Here is a 20,533-nt window from a genome sequence, read left to right as displayed (position 1 = left end):
TGAAGCAAAAACAAGACTAGCCTGATACACCTACAGAGCAGAGACTGGACTAGCTAACACAATTCCGGGTATATATCTTTGTTTGTCCCATTATAATTCAATCCTTATACCCACATCGTAATCGCATCACTGGAACTACACATCCTGCTATTTCTAGATGATGAGGATATGACTTACCGTGCCATGCGGTTGCCGTGTGTGTTATGGTGCCAGTCAAACCGATTTAGTTAAGCACTTGAGCTTGCAAAGATAAAAATAAAAATAGAAGTAGTACACATTGTATATTCAAGTCGTCTTGCCAAGTGAAACTTCTATTAATGCTTCTTTTCTGAATTTTATGTATCACAATCGCCAACCGTATTGGCCTTGCAGTTTTGTAAGAGCATCTCCAACAGAAGCGTTATATAAGCGACGCGCGGTATAAAAACTGCTTTTAACGCGCGCGGACCCGATTTGAAGTCTCCAGTAGCCGGACAAAAAACGCGCGCGCGCTATAACTAATGCAGCGCGCATTAAAAAGGCATCGCGCGCAGCATATTTAGTGTGTCCGGTCGCGCGCGCTGCAAACTTTGGGCTGCTGCAGATGGGACCGCTTGATTGGGACCGCTGGACTCGCGCGCTGTGCATATTTTACGGCGCGTGTTGGAGCAAACGTCTTCTAGCGCCCTAAAAAAAACTACTTGCACGCTGTAAACCCATTTTTTGGACGCCACGCATTGGGCGGCTGTTGGAGATGCTCTAACCATCCATCCTTGACCCCTACAGGTGACTGATGCCCTGTGTGATAGGTAACCGAAGCAAAGACTAGGTGACTGATGCCCTGTGTGATAGGTCATAGGCCACAGTCCCATCAGTGGAAGGGGAACCACATATCCTGCTATCTACATGTGAAGAACATCCTGCTATCTAGATGAGAAGGACATCTGGGTATGTAGAATATCACTTACCGTGCCTTGCGGTTGCCGTATGTGTTTCTGCAAGCATAAGACATATAAATCACATCAATGGTCCTAGTCAGTCTAACCTCCACATGTGACTTTTCCTCTGAACCCAACGACAGATCCACTATAGAATAAGATCCAGACCGGAGTTCACAAGCATGCATACCTTCATACCCAAATATCCGTAAGAGAAAACCCACACTGAAATATGTCTGACCTCGGGATTCTTGTCCAAGGAACTCTGATAGTTTTGCTGTGCCTACTCCTCTCCTTTCCACCACCAGCCACAGCCTCTCCCCTCCATGAACCAGCTTCAAATGTGAGTTGTGTCACGTACGAGAGGGACGCGCTTCTCTCCATCAAGGAGAGCCTCTGGGAGCCCAGTGTCAACCTCTCGTCATGGCAAGGTGAAGAATGCTGCACCTGGAAAGGCGTCAGGTGCAGCTACAAAACCGGCCACGTCGTCAAGCTCAATCTTCGTGGAAGTGCTCAAGACTGCCTCAGATACTCTACGTATAGAGGTGCGATAAGCCACTCCTTGGTTACTTTACAGCAACTGAGGTATCTAGACTTGAGCTGCAATAGCTTCAACTGGTCTGAGATACCGGAGTTCATTGGTTCTTTTCCGAGCCTTAGATATCTAAACCTTTCATATAGCTTGTTCTATGGGAGAGTATGCCCGCAGATTGGGAACCTCTCCAAGCTTGCCTACCTGGATCTCAAACTCCCAAGTTATAACATATTGTACTCAAGTGATCTTCGGTGGTTATCACACCTGTCATCACTGAAGCACCTCGACTTGAGCTATATTAACCTTACCACTGCACTAGACTGGGTCCATGAAATTAACAGGATTCCAAATCTTAGCAAGCTTTACCTAAAGTACACAGGCCTAAGAAGCACAGTTTCTGTCCTTGGTCAATCCAATCTTACGGCACTCGAGGTGCTTGACATTTCACAGAACTACTTTAACACCACCATTGCTCCACACTGGTTTTGGAACTCAACGTCCCTCACTTCTCTGAACTTGTTTCGTTGTCACTTCTATGGTCGTATTCCTGAATATATTGGTAATATGGCCTCTCTCGAGGAAGTTTATTTCGGGGGGAATAATCTTATGTCCAATATGATACCATCAAATTTCAAAAATCTATGCAACCTGAAGATACTAGAATTGTCAGGCAGCAACACCTCAGGGGATATCTCAGAGTTGATGGAGCGGTTACCAAACTGTACTTTGAACAAGATGCAAGTGTTGGACTTGGGAGATAATATGCTAGGTGGGGCCATGCCCAGTAGTCCCGGGCCTCTTACAAACCTGACCTGCTTGGCCCTACCTCAAAATAAGCTTACAGGCCCTATACCCAAATGGATATGGTCACTCACCGAGTTGCTTATTTTGGACTTAGAAAGAAACGAACTACATGGCGTAGTCACTGAAGATCACCTAAGAAGCCTTACAAATTTGAAGATCTTAAGTTTGGGCCACACACTTCTTCAGATCAAGGTCAGTCCGAATTGGGTTCCTCCATTCAAACTACAAGTAGTTACCTTAGAAGGTTTGCAGCTAGGACCAGCATTCCCGTCATGGCTTAGATCACAGACAAGCCTTGGGATCCTATTGATTGCAAATACAACCATAACTACAATCCCAGATTGGTTTTGGGTTGCCTTTTCAAGGGCAAAAGTGGTGGATCTATCCAAAAATCAGATAACTGGCGCACTACCAGCAACACTGGAATTTATGGCAGCAGAAACAATGGCTCTGTCCAACAACAGATTTACTGGCGCAGTTCCAAAATTCCCAAGAAATATTAAAGGCATGTACTTGTCAGTAAACTCTTTATCGGGGTCGTTGCCATCAGATTTCGGAGCCCCGTTGTTGCAGTATCTTAGTATTTATAACAATTCAATATCAGGCTCCATTCCATCTTCGTTATGCTCATTGACACAGTTGGCTCTGCTAGATCTATCAGGGAACAAGCTGACAGGAGAAGTTCCAAGTTGCGAAGAGGATTCTAACCCACCCATGCATAATCTTAATGTGGTAAATTTGCATACCAACAACCTCTCAGGAGAGTTCCCAAGAGTCTTTCAAAGCTGCCCCAACCTTGTTTTTGTTGATCTTTCATATAACATATTCTCCGGAGACCTACCTGTCTGGATGGGGGTGAAGTTACCGTACTTAGCAATGTTACGTCTGCGGTACAATATGTTTTCTGGCCAGATTCCCATTGAAATTGGAAAGATTCGAGAGCTACAGTTTTTAGATCTTGCACACAACAACTTCTCAGGAAGCGTGCCGAACTCATTAGTTAACTTGAGTGCAATGGCCCGCACTTCTGGACATAGTGATGTTCTTTATTATGCCTTCAGTAATAGACAAGGGGCTCATCTGTACAACTCAGTATATCTCTCTATTTCTTTCGGGGAAACTTTATCTGTTCTTACAAAAGGACAACAACTTGTATTTATCTATATCTCAGACATGGTGGTTCTTGATTTGTCATGTAACAGTTTAACCGGAGTGATCCCTCGAGATATTGGTGGTCTCATTGGATTAAGAAGTCTGAACTTGTCATTGAACAGCTTAAGTGGTGCAATCCCAGAAAAATTTGGTGAGCTCAAGCAATTGGAATCTCTTGACCTGTCAAACAATGAACTTTCAGGAGAGATCCCTTCAAGCATGACTGCTCTTACCTCTTTGAGCCATATGAACCTGTCATACAACAATCTTTCCGGAAAGATACCAACTGGAAATCAACTACAGACTTTTGACGCATCTGACTACATTGGGAACATTGGTTTATGTGGTTACCCCTTGACGAACAACTGTACAGGAAATAGTTCAAGTCGACCTACACATGTAGATCATGGAGATGGATCGGAGGATATATCCCTTTACGTTGGTTTGGCTGTTGGGTATGTCCTTGGCCTTTGGGTGGTCTTCTGTGTGATGCTATTTAAAAAAAGATGGAGAACTGCTTATTTCAGATTTATTGAAGGGCTGCAGGACAGGATTTATGTGGCAGTGGTACTGAGATGGACCAATCTGAAGAGGAAACTTGGTAAAACTTAAGTATTGTTATATGTTATGGATGATAATAATCATGTATGTGTTCGATCCAGAACTTTCCCTTTTACGGATGGCTCTCTATATCCAGGGGTGTTGTGACAAAAGTATATTGTATGAACTGGCATGTACCACTGTTGTGTTCTCCATATTTGATGTAATCTAGTGCCATGTATTGTAAATCATCTGCCATATATTGTATTTTCCTTGCTATTTTTAAGTCGAGAATTGATTCTTGGCCTGTAGTACTGTTGATTTGTTATATATTCAAATCAATGAAATGTTCCTTGGGATACGTGTATAGTATGCAAATCAAATCAATTCCAGAAGAAGACATTCCCTGATACGACATTCTAATATGATTGAGATGAGAAGCAACAGCTGCTGTCCATGGTTGGTGCCTTTCCTCTGCTGAATGCTGACCACTATATGCCTAACGCATTCCTAGCACATGATGCTTGCCAAATGCTGCTGCTGCTGCCGCTCATAATCCGCCCAGAGGTATGCCATCGTGTAGGCCTCCCCCCCGTCGAGCTGAATCCCTAGCATTATCTCTCTTTACACTTGCATCTAGAAGTAGATGATTCCGTGGTCGTAGGTCCTTTCTGTATCAAGCCGGCATGGATGATGAGTCTAGAGTGCGTAGTCTCCTCAAACGAAATGCTTAGTGTTGTGGGAATTGAACTGGACCTGACGCTGGGTGTTGGTTGCTGAGTCTATTGAAAAAGGTTGGCAGCATAGATTTGATTTGGTTGAGTTCAGGAAGCATCGGTCTGATTTGTAATTTACATGCACTCTCGATACTTGCTAGTCACTGTCAATGTTCAGCCTTCGAGCAGAATTAAACTAAAAAACTGAGCAATTTATCATGTATTTTAATTCGGCATTTAGGCATTTCTGTAGCGCTCGAGACCTACTGCACCATTGAACAGATTCCTTTCGTTGACACATAACACAGTTGCTCAATATTGTTTTCTTCTGTTCTTCAAGTGACAGGAGTGAATGATCTGCCTATAACTGTATGTGACTGGCTGTACACCCGTGCTCTCCAAATGTGATCGCTGTTTTGGAGCGTTGCTTTACATGGTTTGCTCTGTTGAATACATGGGATGCATGTTGTTCTAGCACCCGGCGAGTTGTTTCAAGTACCTGTTGTTTCCAAATGTTCAGCAGACATGGAGGGGAATTTCGAAATAAATATCGATTTGATTTGATTTTTTTAGAAAAGGAGGATGACCCCGGCCTCTGCATCTGGGCGATGCATACGGCCACTTTATTAATTATTCTCACAAGACCATACAAAGTCATACAACAACCAGACTAAAGCCACCGTCTAAGCAACAACTGTCGCTACACCTATTCAATTGATGAAGGGGCGCTGATAGCCTGGGCCTAATACTAAACAGATATCGCAGCCAAACCTAAACATGTAAGACCTGAGGTCCCAACCAGGATGCCTGCCTGGTATGGGGCACCTACCAGTCTGGCGCACTCCTCAACCAGGACGCCTGCCGGGTACGAGGCCGCCGCAGCCACCTGCCACGAGTCCATCTTCAGAGCTGTACTGTTGCATCTACCGTGCCAGGTCTCTCTGCCATCGACGCCACCACGACGCCAGACAGCGTCGTCCTCCTGCGCGAGTCCATCCTCCCACATAGAACTCCGAATCTGCACTGCGCCACGCCATCAAGATCCGTCGCCATCAATGTATGGATGAAGCACCGCTCCACCAAAGAAACCGTCTGTTGGTCCCGCGAAGCAAGGCGCAACACCAAGTAGAAGGCCGAAGTCGCACCGCCACCACGCCACCAGCAGCCCCGCCACCAAGAGCTGTTCCCAGCCACCGCCTTCAAGAAGGAACACGACACTAGGGTGCCATCGACGCCCAGGGGGAACAAAAGCTTTCGTCATAGCTCGAGGAGGAGGCGGAAGGGAGAGGATCCACCCCAAAGCCTCCAGGAAGGGGATCGGCGCCAAAGGCGTCGACTTTGGGGAGGCCGCCGCGCCCGCTAGGGGTTTCCCCCGGAACCTCACCCGCACGCCAGATCTGCCAGGCCGGCAATAAGGGACGCCGAAAGTAGCCGCCAAGGACCGGCGCCAGCACGGATCGGGACAGATCGGAGCAGGGGCGGATCTTCTACATGGAGCCATGACGGATTGCGAGGAGCCGCCACTGCGCCAGCGTCCTCAGCCCCCACACCGTCCGCGCGGCCGTGGGAGGCTGCCCACCAGAGCCTGCCGGCGCAGCCCGCCGGCTGCACCGCGCCCACCGGCCGGGGCCGCCGCCCCGGGGAGCCAAGGCCCTCCAACGGAGAGGAGGCGCCAGATCCCGCCGCCACCATCATTGGGGCCGAGCACCCGCGCCTCGGAGGCCCTCAGGCGGCGGTGGAGGGAGGGGAGGGGAGGGGGGGGGGAACGCGGCGGCGGCGCTAGGGTTGGCCCCCGAGTCGCCTCAGAGGAGGCGACGCGGGGGGAGGCGGGGGGCGGGGGGACATGCGGTCATTAAATATGTCGCTTACATTCTTTCCGCATGATGTTACGGGTATATGATAGCACTTCTAGTTATGGGTATATGATAACGTGTTGCACATCTGGCCGTATTTCAACCAGTTGACTAGTTACTATCTCCATTTCTTTATGTGTTCTTGCTTGATCTTGATTTGTTGTCTGTCACAGGGAATCTGGTGGTGTTGCAATAAAAGCTCCTCTAAGGAGGCTTGCCATGCCCTAATATCCATCTCCTGCGCCACGTGTGCACCCCTAGGTTGGGCAGATCTTCCAGACAGACCTCTCTATGAGATCATTGCTCTATTCACCTCCTTCCATGAATTCCATGAATTCCTCAGAGTTAATGGTACATGTTGGTTTTGGCGTTCAGCCTTCTCCTCCTACCCATCGAAATTTACACTCCCCTTCCTCCCTCTTGTCCTCGATCCTGATGCGTACCCCATCGTAGCTATTTTTTTCTTTCGAAAAGGGGAGTACTCCTTGCCCCATCGTAGCTATTACCCTTATAAGATTTTCTCCAAAACCAAATGGGAGCCCATCTGGCTGTATTTCAGCGCCCCTGCCCCAGAATACCCTGGACACCTTGCACTTTGTAGGATGCTTGTATTGCTATCTCATCTTCTCCTACCATGAACAGTGTGTCCCTGTCAATGTGTGCACCGGTGCCTAAATTGTTAAAATTATGTGTCGAATATTATGTGTACGACTTGTGCTATAGTTGGACTTGTAATTAGCGAAGGGTTAGGTGTTTGAGTTGAACACGTGTAACCCGGGCCTATTCTATAAGGGCACCGTGGGGTAGCCAAAAATACTAGACATATGCTGTAGGCTAAGACAGAGATCACGAGAGGTACAGTCCGGGCGCCCGTGGCAGGGATGCTTGGACCGGCTGTGGCACGGTGGTCGGAGAGCTGTCTGGTGGCCTCGGAGGGCTTATTGTGGACTGAATCATGTGATTTGGTACATTGGGAGGTGCGCCCGTCATCATGTCCTCGGGCTGTAGCCATGTTGGTAAATCTCGTTAACAAATTTCGATGCTGTGCTTGTGCTTATGTGATTGCTTGTCCTCGACGAATTGACGGTCGTCTCGGACTAATTCTAACAAGTGGTATCAACACTACTAGGGAAAACCTTATATACATAATCTTAGCAGCAGCGCGGTACAAAAAGAGGCGCTACTGCTAATTATCAGTAGTGCGGGTACAAAACAAGCGCTACTGCTACTCCTCCGTTAGCAGTAGCGCAGCCTAGTGGAACCATGCTCCCACTAAAATCGACCGACAGTACCCGCCACCCTAGGTTTAGCAGTAGCGCTCTTGCTAACCGCGCTACTGATAAAGTTATAGTAGTAGCGCGCTTTTTATGGGAGGCGCTATTGCTAATTTTAAAACCAGCCACATGGCGGGCCCCGCTTAGCAGTAGCGCGTGTGCCGGTAGCGCGCTGCTGCTATGTTCTTAGCAGTAGCGCTGTTTACGACACGCGCTACTGCTAAGACGCAGCATAATACCACCTTTTTCCCTCCCCCCATCCTCTCTTCCTCACTTTCCCCTACCTCCCACCTCCTCTCTCCCTCACTTTGCTTCTTCCTCACTACTTCTCCCCCCATTACTCTCCCTCTTCTACCTACCTTTCTCTCTCTTTATTACTCCTAGCTAACTACACCACCTCCATTAATGCATCTCCTTTCTCTTTTTCCTTCCCCCTCCACTAGTTGAAGTTGTCTCCTCCCAAATTAGCTAGCTAGGTAGATGCCTAACTAGATCTAGCCTTGTCAAGAAGAGCTTTGTCCACTTTTGATCTCCCTACTACATGCATCCATCTCCACCGCGTGTGCTCGATCTCGAGAGATAGGTGATTAAAAATTCATGCTTTTGCAAGAATGGAAGTATGTGTATGTGTGTGCGATATGACATAATCGGGCGATATGATGGAAATTGTGTGTGTGGCATGAGTTGACACCGAATTGTGCTTGTGAGTTGCCTTTGTTTCGCCGAAATGTCGATTTATTTCTGTTTCAGCGAATTCCGGGCAAACTCTAGATCTATATGTCCTATTTTTAGGGAAGGTCATGCCGAATTTTTGTATGACTTTGATGCATGCACGCATTTTGTAATCAATTTGTTTATTATTACCATGCATGCGTTCATGGTGGTCAGTGGAACGATGGTGGACAGGTGGTTGCGGTCGGCGGTGCAAGACATGAAAGAAAATAACCTGACAGAGGTTTTATGTCCTGTCAAAGATGCAAAGGAATAGTTTGGCTCAACCCCTATGACGATGGTCGTGTCGAAGCGCACCTGCTCATGACTGGTTTCATGGATGGCTATACTCGCTGGATAATTGAAGATGAGGATGATGATGTTGAGGACGCCGACGGGGCAGGCAATGACAACACGGGGCAAGACGAAGAGATGATCGATAATGGCGGCGGGGAAGAGGCCAGACATGGCAGCAGAGAAGGGGTCGGACATGGCTGAGGAGAAGGGGCCGGACATGGCGGCGGAGAAGGGGCCGGACATGGCGGTGAAGAGAACGTGGACTCCACGCCGCAGAGTTCATCGGTACTAAGTTCAATCGTGCGGGACCCTCATGTTCAAGCACTGCTTCGCAAGGAGACGAGTACTGAGAGAGCTGTTTCTAGAGAGGAGACTAAGCTGCAGCAACTAGTGGTAGACTCGCAACACCCCATTGTATGATGGTTGCAATCCTGAGGTGACCCGCTTGAGTTTTATGCTCCAACTCCTGAAGACGAAGCTAAAAACAAATGGACCGACACTAGCCTTGATGAGCATCTCAAGTACGTAAAGGATGTTCTTCCCGTGGGGAATCTATGTCCTACTAGTGTGGATGAGGCCAACAAGATCGTGTGCCCTCTTGATCTGCCACATGTTAGATACCATGCATGCATCAACGATTGCATAATTTATCGGAAGGAGCACGCTGAAAAAATAAGCTGTTCGGTGTGCAATGCTTCTCGATACAAGAAGGCCGGGAAGAAATCTCCCCAGAAAGTTGTATGGTACTTACCGATCACTCCCCGTATACAGCGGTATTTTGTAGATCCCAAGGAAGCAAAGCTCATGTGCTGACACGTGAAGAGGAAGAAGCCCGACGATGGAGATGATCCGAAGCTGAGACACGTCAAGGATGGAAGACAGTGGAGAGCGTTGAACGGCTTCTATCGGTATTTCGAATGTGATGCAAGGAACATCATGCTCGGTGCGTGTACCGATGGCATGAATCCGTTTGGCAACCAGAACACCAACCATAGCACATGGCTCGTGTTTGTATGGATGTACAACCTCCCCCCTGGTTGTGCATGAAGTCGAAGTACATTCACATGAGCATGCTGATTCAAGGGCCGAAACAACTAGGAAATAATATTAATCTGTATTTGGGGTTACGTCAAGAGGAGTTAGACATGTTATGGAAAACACCGGCCAAGACATGGGATGCCGGCAAAGGCGAGTATTTCTACATGAGAGCCGCGCTGATCACGACGGTGCATGACTATACCGGTTACGTATATGTTGCAGTCCAGGTGTGCCATGGATATTGCAGATGCACGCAGTGCATGGATGATACGACGTCTCAGCAGCTAACGTCAAGGAAAGATGGCGGTTCTGGGAAAATCGTGTACATGGGGCATCGAAGATGGCTCGATCAGGACGACCCGTGGAGAAACCATGGAGATCTATTCAATGGTCACGCTGAGCATCGAGGACCTCCACGTAAGCGGAGCGGCGCCGAAATCGATGATCTGTTGAAAAACTGGGAATAGTGCCCCGCGCCGGGAAAGACGATGAAAAAGGCACCGGAGCCGCTGCTGAAGGTATGGAAGACGAGGTTTGTGTTCTGGGACTTGGAGTACTGGCAGAAACTTGACACACCTCATTGCCTTGATCAAAATGCATATCTGTAAGAATGTCCTTGAGAGCTTGCTCGCGACACTGATGAACATGCTGGATAAGACCAAGGATGGGCCGAAGGCAAGAAAAGACTTGCAAGATTTGAAAATCATGGAAGATCTGCACATGCCGCCCCGTTAAAAGTCGGATGAGACAGAGACGAAGACAGAGGTGCGGGAGAAGAAGGGAAAAAAAGTAAAGGAAGAGGATTATTGCCCCCCTTCTTGCTTCACCTTAAGTCAGGCTGAGATCGATCAATTCTTTAAGTGCCTTACCGGAGTCAAAGTTAGTTCTGGTTACTGTGGCAAGATAAGTATATATCTAGACACGGACAAGAAAAGGTTCAGCGGGATGAAGACCCATGACTGTCATGTCATGATGATGCAGATACTACCTATTGCCCTTAGAAGGATAATGGACAAGCACGTCCGTGACACGCTTATTGGTCTCTGCAACTTTTTCGACGTCATCTCTCGAAAGTCGATCACTGTGAGGCAGCTCCGAAGGCTACAGGAAGAGATCGTTGTGATACTGAATGAGCTTGAGATGTACTTCCCGCCCGTGTTCTTTGACATCATGGTGCATCTGTGTGTCCATATTGTGGACGACATAATAGATCTGTGTCCGTCATTCCTGCACAACATGATGCCGTTTGAGAGGATGAATGGGATCATCAAAGGATTCGTTCGTAACATGTCCAGTCCGGATGGAAGCATCGTCCAGGGCTATCTGACACAAGAGTGCATCTCTTTCTGCGAGAATTTTCTATATGGCGCAGACCAGCCGCCTGGTGTTGGTGTTGGTTTGCCCCTTAACAAGCACGATGGGAGGCTCGAAGGAGAAGGTCACTCCAACAGTCGCAGGGAACTGCACGTGGCATACTCAGATCGACGCAACGACTTTGACAGAGCAAATTTGGTAGTGCTACAACATCTAGACGAGGTAGATCCTTTCGTGGCACTGCACAAAGAAATTATCACAAAGAAGTATCGTGACCGGGGGGTATGCAAGACGGACGCCGAATTTTACTAGAGAGCACAACCCACTTTCCTGCATTGGTTCAAAGAGCATATTATTGCAAATCCACCGGAAGAGGGCTCTAAGGACGGATTGCTCATATACGCCTTAACACATGGCCCCTCGCACAACCTCGTCACCTATCAGGCATACGATATCAACGGATACATGTTCTACACGGAGGCCAAAGATATGGACAGCGATGATCAGAACTCAGGGGTGACGATGGAATGCATGACCGGAAGTGACAATGGCGCAACTGAGAGATTCTACGAAAGGGTAGAGGAGACTTAGGAGCTTGACTACTCTGGACTGCACAACACGACGATGTTCGTGTCAGATGGGCTAAGAATGTCGAAAAAGAAAACCGGTATTTCACTACCATGACTATACCCGACGCCAAGAGCGCTACCGTGAACGCTATCGTAAAAAACGAGCCATGGGTACACGCTAAGCACGTGACACAATGCTTCTTCATAACCGACCCGCGCAATCCCGGCCGTGTTGTCGTGAGGAGAGGCAAAAGGAACATCATTGGAATGGATGGAGTCGCCAATGAGGAAGACTACGACCAGTACGGCAACCCAATGAGGGAAGATGACAATGACGATGAAGTATACATCAGAAGAAGAATCAATACTACGTTTCCTAAGAAAAATCGTACTTCATGGAAAAGGAAAAGTCACAATGAGGGGCTCAATTATTCTTCAACAAACAAGAAGGGAAAAAAGCTCACTCAAAAACGAAAACGTCAACGCCGAGGAACCGTATGTTATCGGTCAAATGATGTAATATATATGTTCCTATTTTGTGTACACACTTAGCCATTATGCATGGGTCAAATGATGTAATATATATGTTCCTATTTTGTATACATACTTAACCGTCAAATGATGCAATATATATCACCTTAGTTATATACATTGTATCACCTTCCCTTCGTTCACTTCTCTCGGAAAAAAGGAAAAGAAAAGTGAGAGAAAATAAAGGAAAAGAAAATTGAAGAAACAAACAGGAAAACTGCTATAGGTACTGGTTATAGCAGTAGCGCTTTTCTGAAAAAGAGCTACAGCTAGTCAAGGTAGCAGTAGAGCTTTCCGATTAAAAACGCTATAGCTACCTGTAATAGCAGTAGCGCTGTCAGGATAAAAGCGCTATAGCTAACTTAGCTATAGCGCGTTTGTCCAAAACGCGTTACTGCTACATCGACTTAACCCCCCAAATCCTCACTCTCTCTGCTTCTTCCCGCCTCTGCTTTTCCCCCCAAATCCCCACTCTCTCTTCCCCCGTGTCATCGCCGCCTGAGCCCTGCCCTCGCCACGCCCCTGCGCTTGGCCCCGTCCCGGCGCTCGCCCCCGACCCCGACACGCCACGACTCCCGCCTCTGCTTCCTCCCCTCCCAACCTCGGCCGTCGTCGGGCCTGCCTCCTCACCCCTGCACCCTCTGTAAGCCCCCCACTGCTCCTCCTCCCTTTGCTAGCTATGGTTCTTCGGTTAATTTACTTAGGTTTTAGTCAGGGCAGTAGGTTAATTAGGTTATCTATTTAGTTATGAATTTAGCTAGGTTTTTATGAACCATAGGTTTCAAAATAGGACAGAAATTTAGGGTTAAGCAATTGTAGTTAAAAGAAAAGGCATAATTGATTATATAGGTTTCTTGCATTTTTTAGTTTAAGTAATTGTTGCTATTTTAATTTTATAGTGCTAGTTAGTTAATTAGAATTAGTATTAAAAACAGAATTAGTTTAAGCAATTGTACAAATCAACATCCCTTGTTAAAGCAAATTTTTTTAGTTTCAAATTTAGGTAGGCTGAATTTACTTTCAAATATTGTGAGGAAAAATGACTTCTTGCATTTTTCTTCAAGGTCTATATTTTTCTTCCTTTTATATGCAAATTTGAAGTGGACATGTGTTATGTGCACATGTGATTTGGACATGTCATATTTGGAATTTGGACATGTGATTTGCACATGTCAAATTTGGAATTTGGACATGTCATATTTGGAAAACGATGATTATGTGTAGGGTAAATGATCCGAGTGGCCTATGTTACACCGGAATGTTGATTCATTTCCGTTCCGGTGAATTTCAGGCGCTCGATATGTCCACTTTTTAGCAAAGGTCGTGCCGAAATTTTCCATGAATTTTGGCATTGTGCTTGATAGTAGGCATATGGAGTGCTGGAAGTTGCTGGGAAACGGCATTCCGGCAAACATATATATATATATATATATATATATATATATATATATATATATATATATATATATATATATATATATATATATATATATATATATTTTATGTCATTTCTCAATTTTTTCATAGTTTTAGAATTAAACGAGGAGACATAATCATAGGAAACATGTCGAACAACGAAGAAACGGGCCTTCTGACCAAGATGCAGACGAGATGGATTATGAGGGTGAACAAGAGTACCTAGACATTTTGTCTGCTAAGCACACTCAAGGTTTGCGGGTCAGCCTCGATGATGGTACTGACGGCGACATTGACACCGACTATGCCGGCACCGATGGCGGCGCCGAGACCGGCGGGGAAGGTAACGGCGCAGATGTCGCTTCCGAAAAGAAGAAGCAGAAGAAGCAGAGGATACGAAAACCTAACAAACTCGGCATTGGACGACTGGTGATCACAAAGATGGCACCTGGCAAGTTTGAGCCATTAGATCCGGAAGAACCTCGCAAGTGCTATGGGAACCAAGTAGGATGCATCCTACGGGAATGCGCGAGCATCAACGACGATGACTTAAATAGTAAAGAACATTTGAGGCAGTTGCTCCCGACGAAGTTGGACAAGAGATTCAAGTTCCCCGACCGGGATGATAAGATAGAACAACCGTGGGATGATCCGAAGATGAAAAAGATGAACAATCACGCCATGGGCATGTTCAGCAATGATTTGGCCTCCTGGAAAGGGAGGGTGAAACGAGTTATTGAGGCTGAGGAAGAGGATTTCGAAAAGTTTAGGGACACTTGCGCTACCGAAGCACCCAAGGCTAAGGCTGCGAAATTCAAGAGCCTTCAGCAATGGAACACGGGGAAGCATCGCCTCGGAAGCCGTGGCTACCTCGGTAAAAGGCCCATATGGGATAAGGAGGACATGGAACGTGAAGCCGCGGGTCTCCCAGACCCCTTCACGAAGTTCACCTACCCCTTGGAGCATGACTTCATCAGGGCCCGCTACAAGTGGGACAAGGAAAAGAAGGCTTTTTACACGGACCATATCACGAGGAGATTGATTAGAATACTGTTAAGTATTCTTTTACCACCTTACATTTAGCTCCAGATCAAGTCGAGTACACATTCGTAAACGGTTCACATTCCTTCTGCAGGAGAAGCAACACCAGCTTGCAGCCGAAAGCCCTACTTCTTCGATGAGGCCTAAGTGGTACACCCCTCTCAACCGGGCCTTGAACGAACTTAAGGGACTCCCTTTGGGCCAGCGGCCGCAATATGGACGTTTGCACGGCGCTGGAGACGGCGCCACATGGAATGTGTTTTACAACGAGGGCCCGGAGGCCAAGAAGCAGCAAAAGAAGTTTAGTTAGGCGGACATCAACGAGAAGGTGAAGCTTGCGTTCGAGAAAAAAGCAGCTGAGGACGCGAAAAAACAGACGAGGAGAAAAATGAGTTGCTACAGCAGGCAGTCAATGCAGCTGTACTGCCTGCAGAAATGATTTCACTACTAACTTGGTCTCGGCTATCATCAAATGGACGAAGGAAAATCCATTCAAGACAGTACATGATTTCCCGTTGCCCAGTTTTGTCGCGAGCAACTCCGTGAACAACACCACCGCACCATCACCTGCTCACGCAACCGGGCCTGCTCTCGCACCCGCACCCGCACCCGCTCATAGCAGCCCATCCTCAGTCTCTGGCGCACTAGGCGGGCCTTTGTCTTTGGCTGATCTCGATGCCCTCACGGTAATTACATGTCGCATGAACATATATATCTAGAATATTCCATTTCTGTTGCCTTTCAGATGATTTATGCCACAGACATGTGTTTGCAGGCCGACGAAACCCCGTGCACCGTACTCTTCTTGATCAAAGGCCAGAAGGTGGACGTGGGAAAGGGGGTGATAACGAAGCCCTTGGAACTCACGTTCCACAACCAGTCGATGCCCGCTGGGCACTTCAGGGTTACCTTGTTGAGTGTGACATCGGGGCACGAGGATTTGCCTCCTCCATTACGCCTAGGGGGAGAGGACGACGAGACCCCGCCACGGATTTGGAAGCTGCAAGGGTTGGGTGCTGCTATGGCCGAAGAATCTTCTTCGTCTGGAGCCGGCCGAGAGGACACCAATAACCATACATCAACAAGCATGTATGGAGACCACCACCCCAGCTATGCAATTACCAGCTCCTGTAGTGCCGGGTGAGAGCGGCGGACGACGTGATGAAGGGGGTCCAATAGTACTGGCTGATGTAATCGGTCCCGTAGAACAGAGAATGGATGATGAGACGGAGGACCCAATGGGTTTCCTCAATACAGGTGCCTATGACGGTGACTTAGATATGATGAGTCAACCATATGGCGAATCAGGCTATCAGCATGCTAATGAGGATATGGATGATCTTCCTGGGCAGGAACGTCCTAGCAGGGATTGCAAGAAGTCTCTCTTCATGAAATGCTCACAGGACACACCTGAAGATGCCGCCTCAACACAGGCTCAACTAGCCGGGGTTCGTACAGTGCTTAGCCCGGCAACACTGGGGCAGGGGTTAAGGAAGGGTCTAGAAGGTGTGCCCAAGAAAAAGGAGAGGAAGAGACCGGGGAAGATAGTTGTCTCCAAACAAGTCAGAGCACATAGCAACCAGACGGTGGATTTTGAAGAGAGTGTACCCGTCAAAGATGCGGCCACGTTCCATGTCACGGGCGAGCCGATGCTACCGCCGAAACCGCTGGAGGCACTATCAGGGGATCTCAGGAGACTGCACGACCATGTGCTGTCGACTGAGAAAAGCCTACTAGCCTCGAAGGATCCAGGATATCCAACATACGTGGCTCGTGTGCCTGAGGGGAAGTGCTACGTCGACACACGGCCCACGGGTGTGTTCTCCTGCGGTTTGACCATATTTTCGAGATGTTTCTAACAAGGCGGCTCGATTTTACAATCGTCCGCCTTTTTGCGCTACATATGAGCTCTGTCATGAAGAGAGAAGAAGTCTCTCAAATTTGTGTGGCGGATCCGTACTACATGCACGAGTCCTTCTTGAGTCTCGGCGACTTTGAGCGTGAAACTGCTAGGGAGTACCTCCAAAACTTCATGGTACAGAATAAGGACCAGGAAATTGTCCTCCTGTCTTATCATCCAAAGTAAGTCAGTTGCGGATAACCCTTTCGTACATTTCAATCATTCCTTCTCGCTCATATGGAGAATAATTTGAGGTGTATTTTTCCCCGTAGCAACGGGCGCGCCGTCCTTATCGTTCTTTACCCGCGAGTCTCCCACGCCGTGTATTTTGACCCTACCAGAGATTACGAGAAGAAGGACTACACCCACATAATGAATATTCTAGATGATGCTCTCCAAGGCTTCAACATTAGGGGTGGCCACCTGCAGATCAGGAAACAAAGGAACTAGAAGTTGGGTTTCTCACATAAAACTAACTTATGCTGCATCCATGTCCCAAAACCAAGCAAGAAAGATGGATTCTACCTCCTCCATCTCATGATTGAGTTCAGCAGGGAGCACCAAAAGCTTCGCATGACAACTAGAAACGATGATCATATCTACAAGTGGGTAGAATCTCGTGGAGAAGCGGATTATAAACTTAGAGATGACTTCTTTCGCATCCAAAGGGACATTGCGACGATCATCGTGAAAGAAGTCGTCGATGAGAAGGGGATGTTCCACCACGGCCCTGTATCGTGAGATGACGTCCGAACTCGCATAGGCATGCAACGTCATGACCTCACGCCGTTCAAGAAGCTAGGGTCCATCCTTGATGATATGGAAGGATGGAACTTCTAGTGATTTACGATGAGGATGATGATGATATGTGTCGGTTGAACTTGTATACTTTCTGTAGCGATGAAACTTTGTGATGTCCACGATCCCTGCCGAACTTGCGTAACGCTACTTTGTTAGTTTGGGTACGATGACCTGCGTACCTCCAGTTAATTAGTTTGCGTACTATATGTTGCATCTAGTTGCTAACCCTTTCTTTTTCATGTTGCTCTAGTATATTTTGTTGCATATGATCGTACATTCTCTTGATGAAGATGCATCTCTAACAGGTTCCTAGATTCTTGATGGCGAAGGAGTGCTATGTCGTGTACAAAGGGAAGGTTCCGGGAGTGTACGATCAGTGGCCTGAGTGTCAGGCGCAAGTGGTGGGGGTCTCGGGCGCCAGCCATAAAGGCTTCAAAAGCAGACAAGAAGCAGAAGCTAGTTACTTGAGGTTCACGCTAGCGCGAGAGAGGACTCATAACCGCCGCCTCATGTACTGCATAGTTCCGCTATCACTCATAGTGATAGCTCTTCTCGCGTATATGATTGTTTAGATGGATGACGATGTAGTTGCAAGTATTCGAGACTTGTATCGCTATTTTCGAGATGATGACGAGAGACCACTTTGTGCTGGATGATGATTATGATGATGACATGATTTGATGAGACTATTTATATGTATATGCTATGATTACATTTCTATGTGTATGATATGCTAGAGATTATTGTATAAAGACCTAAACAAAAGTCAGCAGCAAAAAATATGGAGCAGAAAAAAAAATCAAAAACTAATAACAGTAGCGCGGGGTATGGCTTTAGCAGCAGCGTGCTTTTAGAAGTAGCGCTATTTGTTAAAGGGCGTTGCAGCTATTAGCAGCAGTGCGTGCTGCACACAGATGCTGCTGCTATACCTAGATAGCAGCAGCGCGGGTCGAACCGCGCTACTGATAAGCATTAGCTGTAGCGCCGTATCAGTAACGCGGCCACCCGTACTACTGATAAGCATTTAACTCGCGCTACTGTTAGGCTTTTCCTTAGTAGTGCAAAGCACGGTTTCAAAGAGGTTGGGATTGTTGATCTAGAGGAAGCGAAGGCAACGACGATATTCTGCTTGGTAGAGTGGTCGCGATTGGAGCGGAAGCAAGTTGATTAGAGCACAAAGAAATTGATGTGCGATCGTCGGCAGGCTGAAACCACGATCTATGGAACAGGGAAGTTTTTTTTGAACATGCTATGTGTCCCGAAGGACCCAGAGACTAGATTTTACTCAATAGAGAAAGTGCATGATTCAGAAAAGGACCTCAAAGAAAAAGAAATGACAAGGCAGTCCCTGACATAAGCAAGGAGAAGCCTGGCCCGAGAACTAAGATTACAATCGGGTCCATCACAGTATTCCGTCGCCTATTCAACCCGGCCGTCGCCGGGGACGAGCCACTTGGGACCGCAGGGCCTCCACCTCCTCGTCTTCGACTCAGCTCGCCGGAGGAAGAAAAGGTGAACACGACGCAGAATACAAAGTGCCTACATATTGGCCTCAAGCCAGGAGGTAGAGAAAGAGTGAACGGACGATGCCGTCGCCACACATGGCCGCCCTTCGGTCAGAAAGGTCACCGGGGTGGCAAAGACCACCCATCTATTGCTGAGACCTAGCTGCAGCGAGCGACATAGCTCCGCATCATGCACCGGTGAGATTAAGCTCAAACCCAACCTGCAAAAATCAGATCTCCAACTTACTCATCCTCTGCCTCCCTCTCCACGATGGCAGCTTGAAGGATAGGCCAAGATGCGGCTGATTCTCCAGATCCGGGACCGCACAAAGCGCCCAGAAGCAAGGCCTCAGATCTCACCCTTCTGCCTACTTCCCAAACTTTGCTTCGACCACCACGGCCGCCATCAAGCTCACAAGGAAGTGGAAGAAAGAGCTATGATCTGGTTTATTTAAAGCAAAAGAGCAACCTAGTACACAGACTACTAGGGCCGCCCCCCTCTCTCCCTCCTCTCCGATGACTGGAGCCACCGGAGAGAGGAGGGAGAGAGAGGCCGGAAGCGGTGGAGACGGGGTTAAAAGGAGCGACATCAGGCACGACCGACAACACTAGTTTCTTTCTTTTTCGACTAGTAAATGCGCACGTGCAACGCACTTGTAATCTTAAGATTTGTTTTTGTTTATTTTAGTTAGCACTTGTATATTTATCGTCATGTTGAGGGTAATGTACAATTCATGATGCTGGGGGTATAATAATGTACAATGCAACGAAGTCTAACTGACCCATGCAAACATAATGTACGCTGGTATTACTTGACATACAATTCTCAGTGTAAATTTACAAATATAGTATGCAGGCTACTATAGAAAACCCAGATAAGTTTAAACAACAGATATGTAAGACATATGCAACATTATTTTTTAAAGGGCAAGGCTGCAGGTTCGTTACATTACAGCAGGCTGCAGGTTTGTTACTTTATAGCAGCCCCGCATAACTAACAACAAAGAACACAGAGAGAGTAGAGGCAGCCGGAGAGCGCGGTCCAGGGAATCACATACATTTGTTCAGATCACAAGAGAAGGAGGGGGGGTATCAACTAAACACCCGAAGCCAAGTATTCGCGTGCCCCTGCAGAGCGCCGGGAAGACGCACACGCCAAGAGTTGGCATCCTCCCGACAAGAGCGCCGGAGGGAGAGCAGCCCCGGACGATCCCCACGAAATACCACACCATTCCTGTGCTTCCAAAGGTTCCAGCAACACAACAGAGTCAACCTCGCCGCCGTAGCCCGCGGGACCGCTGGAGGGGCCTCCATTGCCAGAATATTCTCAACCTCCGCACCGCCCAGGGGGCCACTGCCGATGGACCGCCAGAATTCTCGTGCCATGCTGCAGCCGAACATGATATGTGAGGCACTCTCGATCCCGTGAGAGCAGATGGGGCACGTAGCCTCCTCTTCCATGAGCACCCCTTCTTAAAGAGGGAGGCTCGCAAGAGGATCCTTGCCTGAACCAGCAGCCAACCGAAGAACCTCACTCGGGGAGGGGCATGATTGGTCCAGACGAACGAGGAGAATTCCGCTGCTACGCCGCCAAAGATGCACAGACGATAGAGCTCACC

At 47.7% G+C, this 20,533-nt stretch overlaps 1 protein-coding gene and 1 long non-coding RNA gene across 2 annotated transcripts; one reads left to right on the top strand and one right to left on the bottom strand.

The window, feature by feature from the left end:
* The first annotated feature begins 1,094 nt into the window (after positions 1 to 1,094).
* On the top strand, positions 1,095 to 4,262 carry LOC120968141 (receptor-like protein EIX1). Its single transcript, XM_040394681.3, has one exon. The coding sequence runs from the start codon at positions 1,150 to 1,152 to the stop codon at positions 4,018 to 4,020; it is 2,871 nt and encodes a 956-aa protein (XP_040250615.1). The 5' UTR covers positions 1,095 to 1,149; the 3' UTR covers positions 4,021 to 4,262.
* Positions 4,263 to 18,688: 14,426 nt separating this feature from the next.
* LOC120968143 (uncharacterized) lies at positions 18,689 to 19,840 on the bottom strand. The gene is made up of 2 exons (XR_005762324.2): positions 19,162 to 19,840; positions 18,689 to 19,077 (listed from the first exon to the last, which is right to left on the bottom strand). It is a non-coding gene; the product is annotated as an uncharacterized lncRNA (long non-coding RNA).
* Positions 19,841 to 20,533: the final 693 nt, after the last annotated feature.

This window comes from Aegilops tauschii, chromosome 7, assembly GCF_002575655.3.
Source record: "Aegilops tauschii subsp. strangulata cultivar AL8/78 chromosome 7, Aet v6.0, whole genome shotgun sequence".
Taxonomy (NCBI): domain Eukaryota; kingdom Viridiplantae; phylum Streptophyta; class Magnoliopsida; order Poales; family Poaceae; genus Aegilops; species Aegilops tauschii.
The sequence above is the reverse complement of the archived record's forward strand: the minus strand, read 5'-3'. Positions and strand labels throughout refer to the sequence as shown.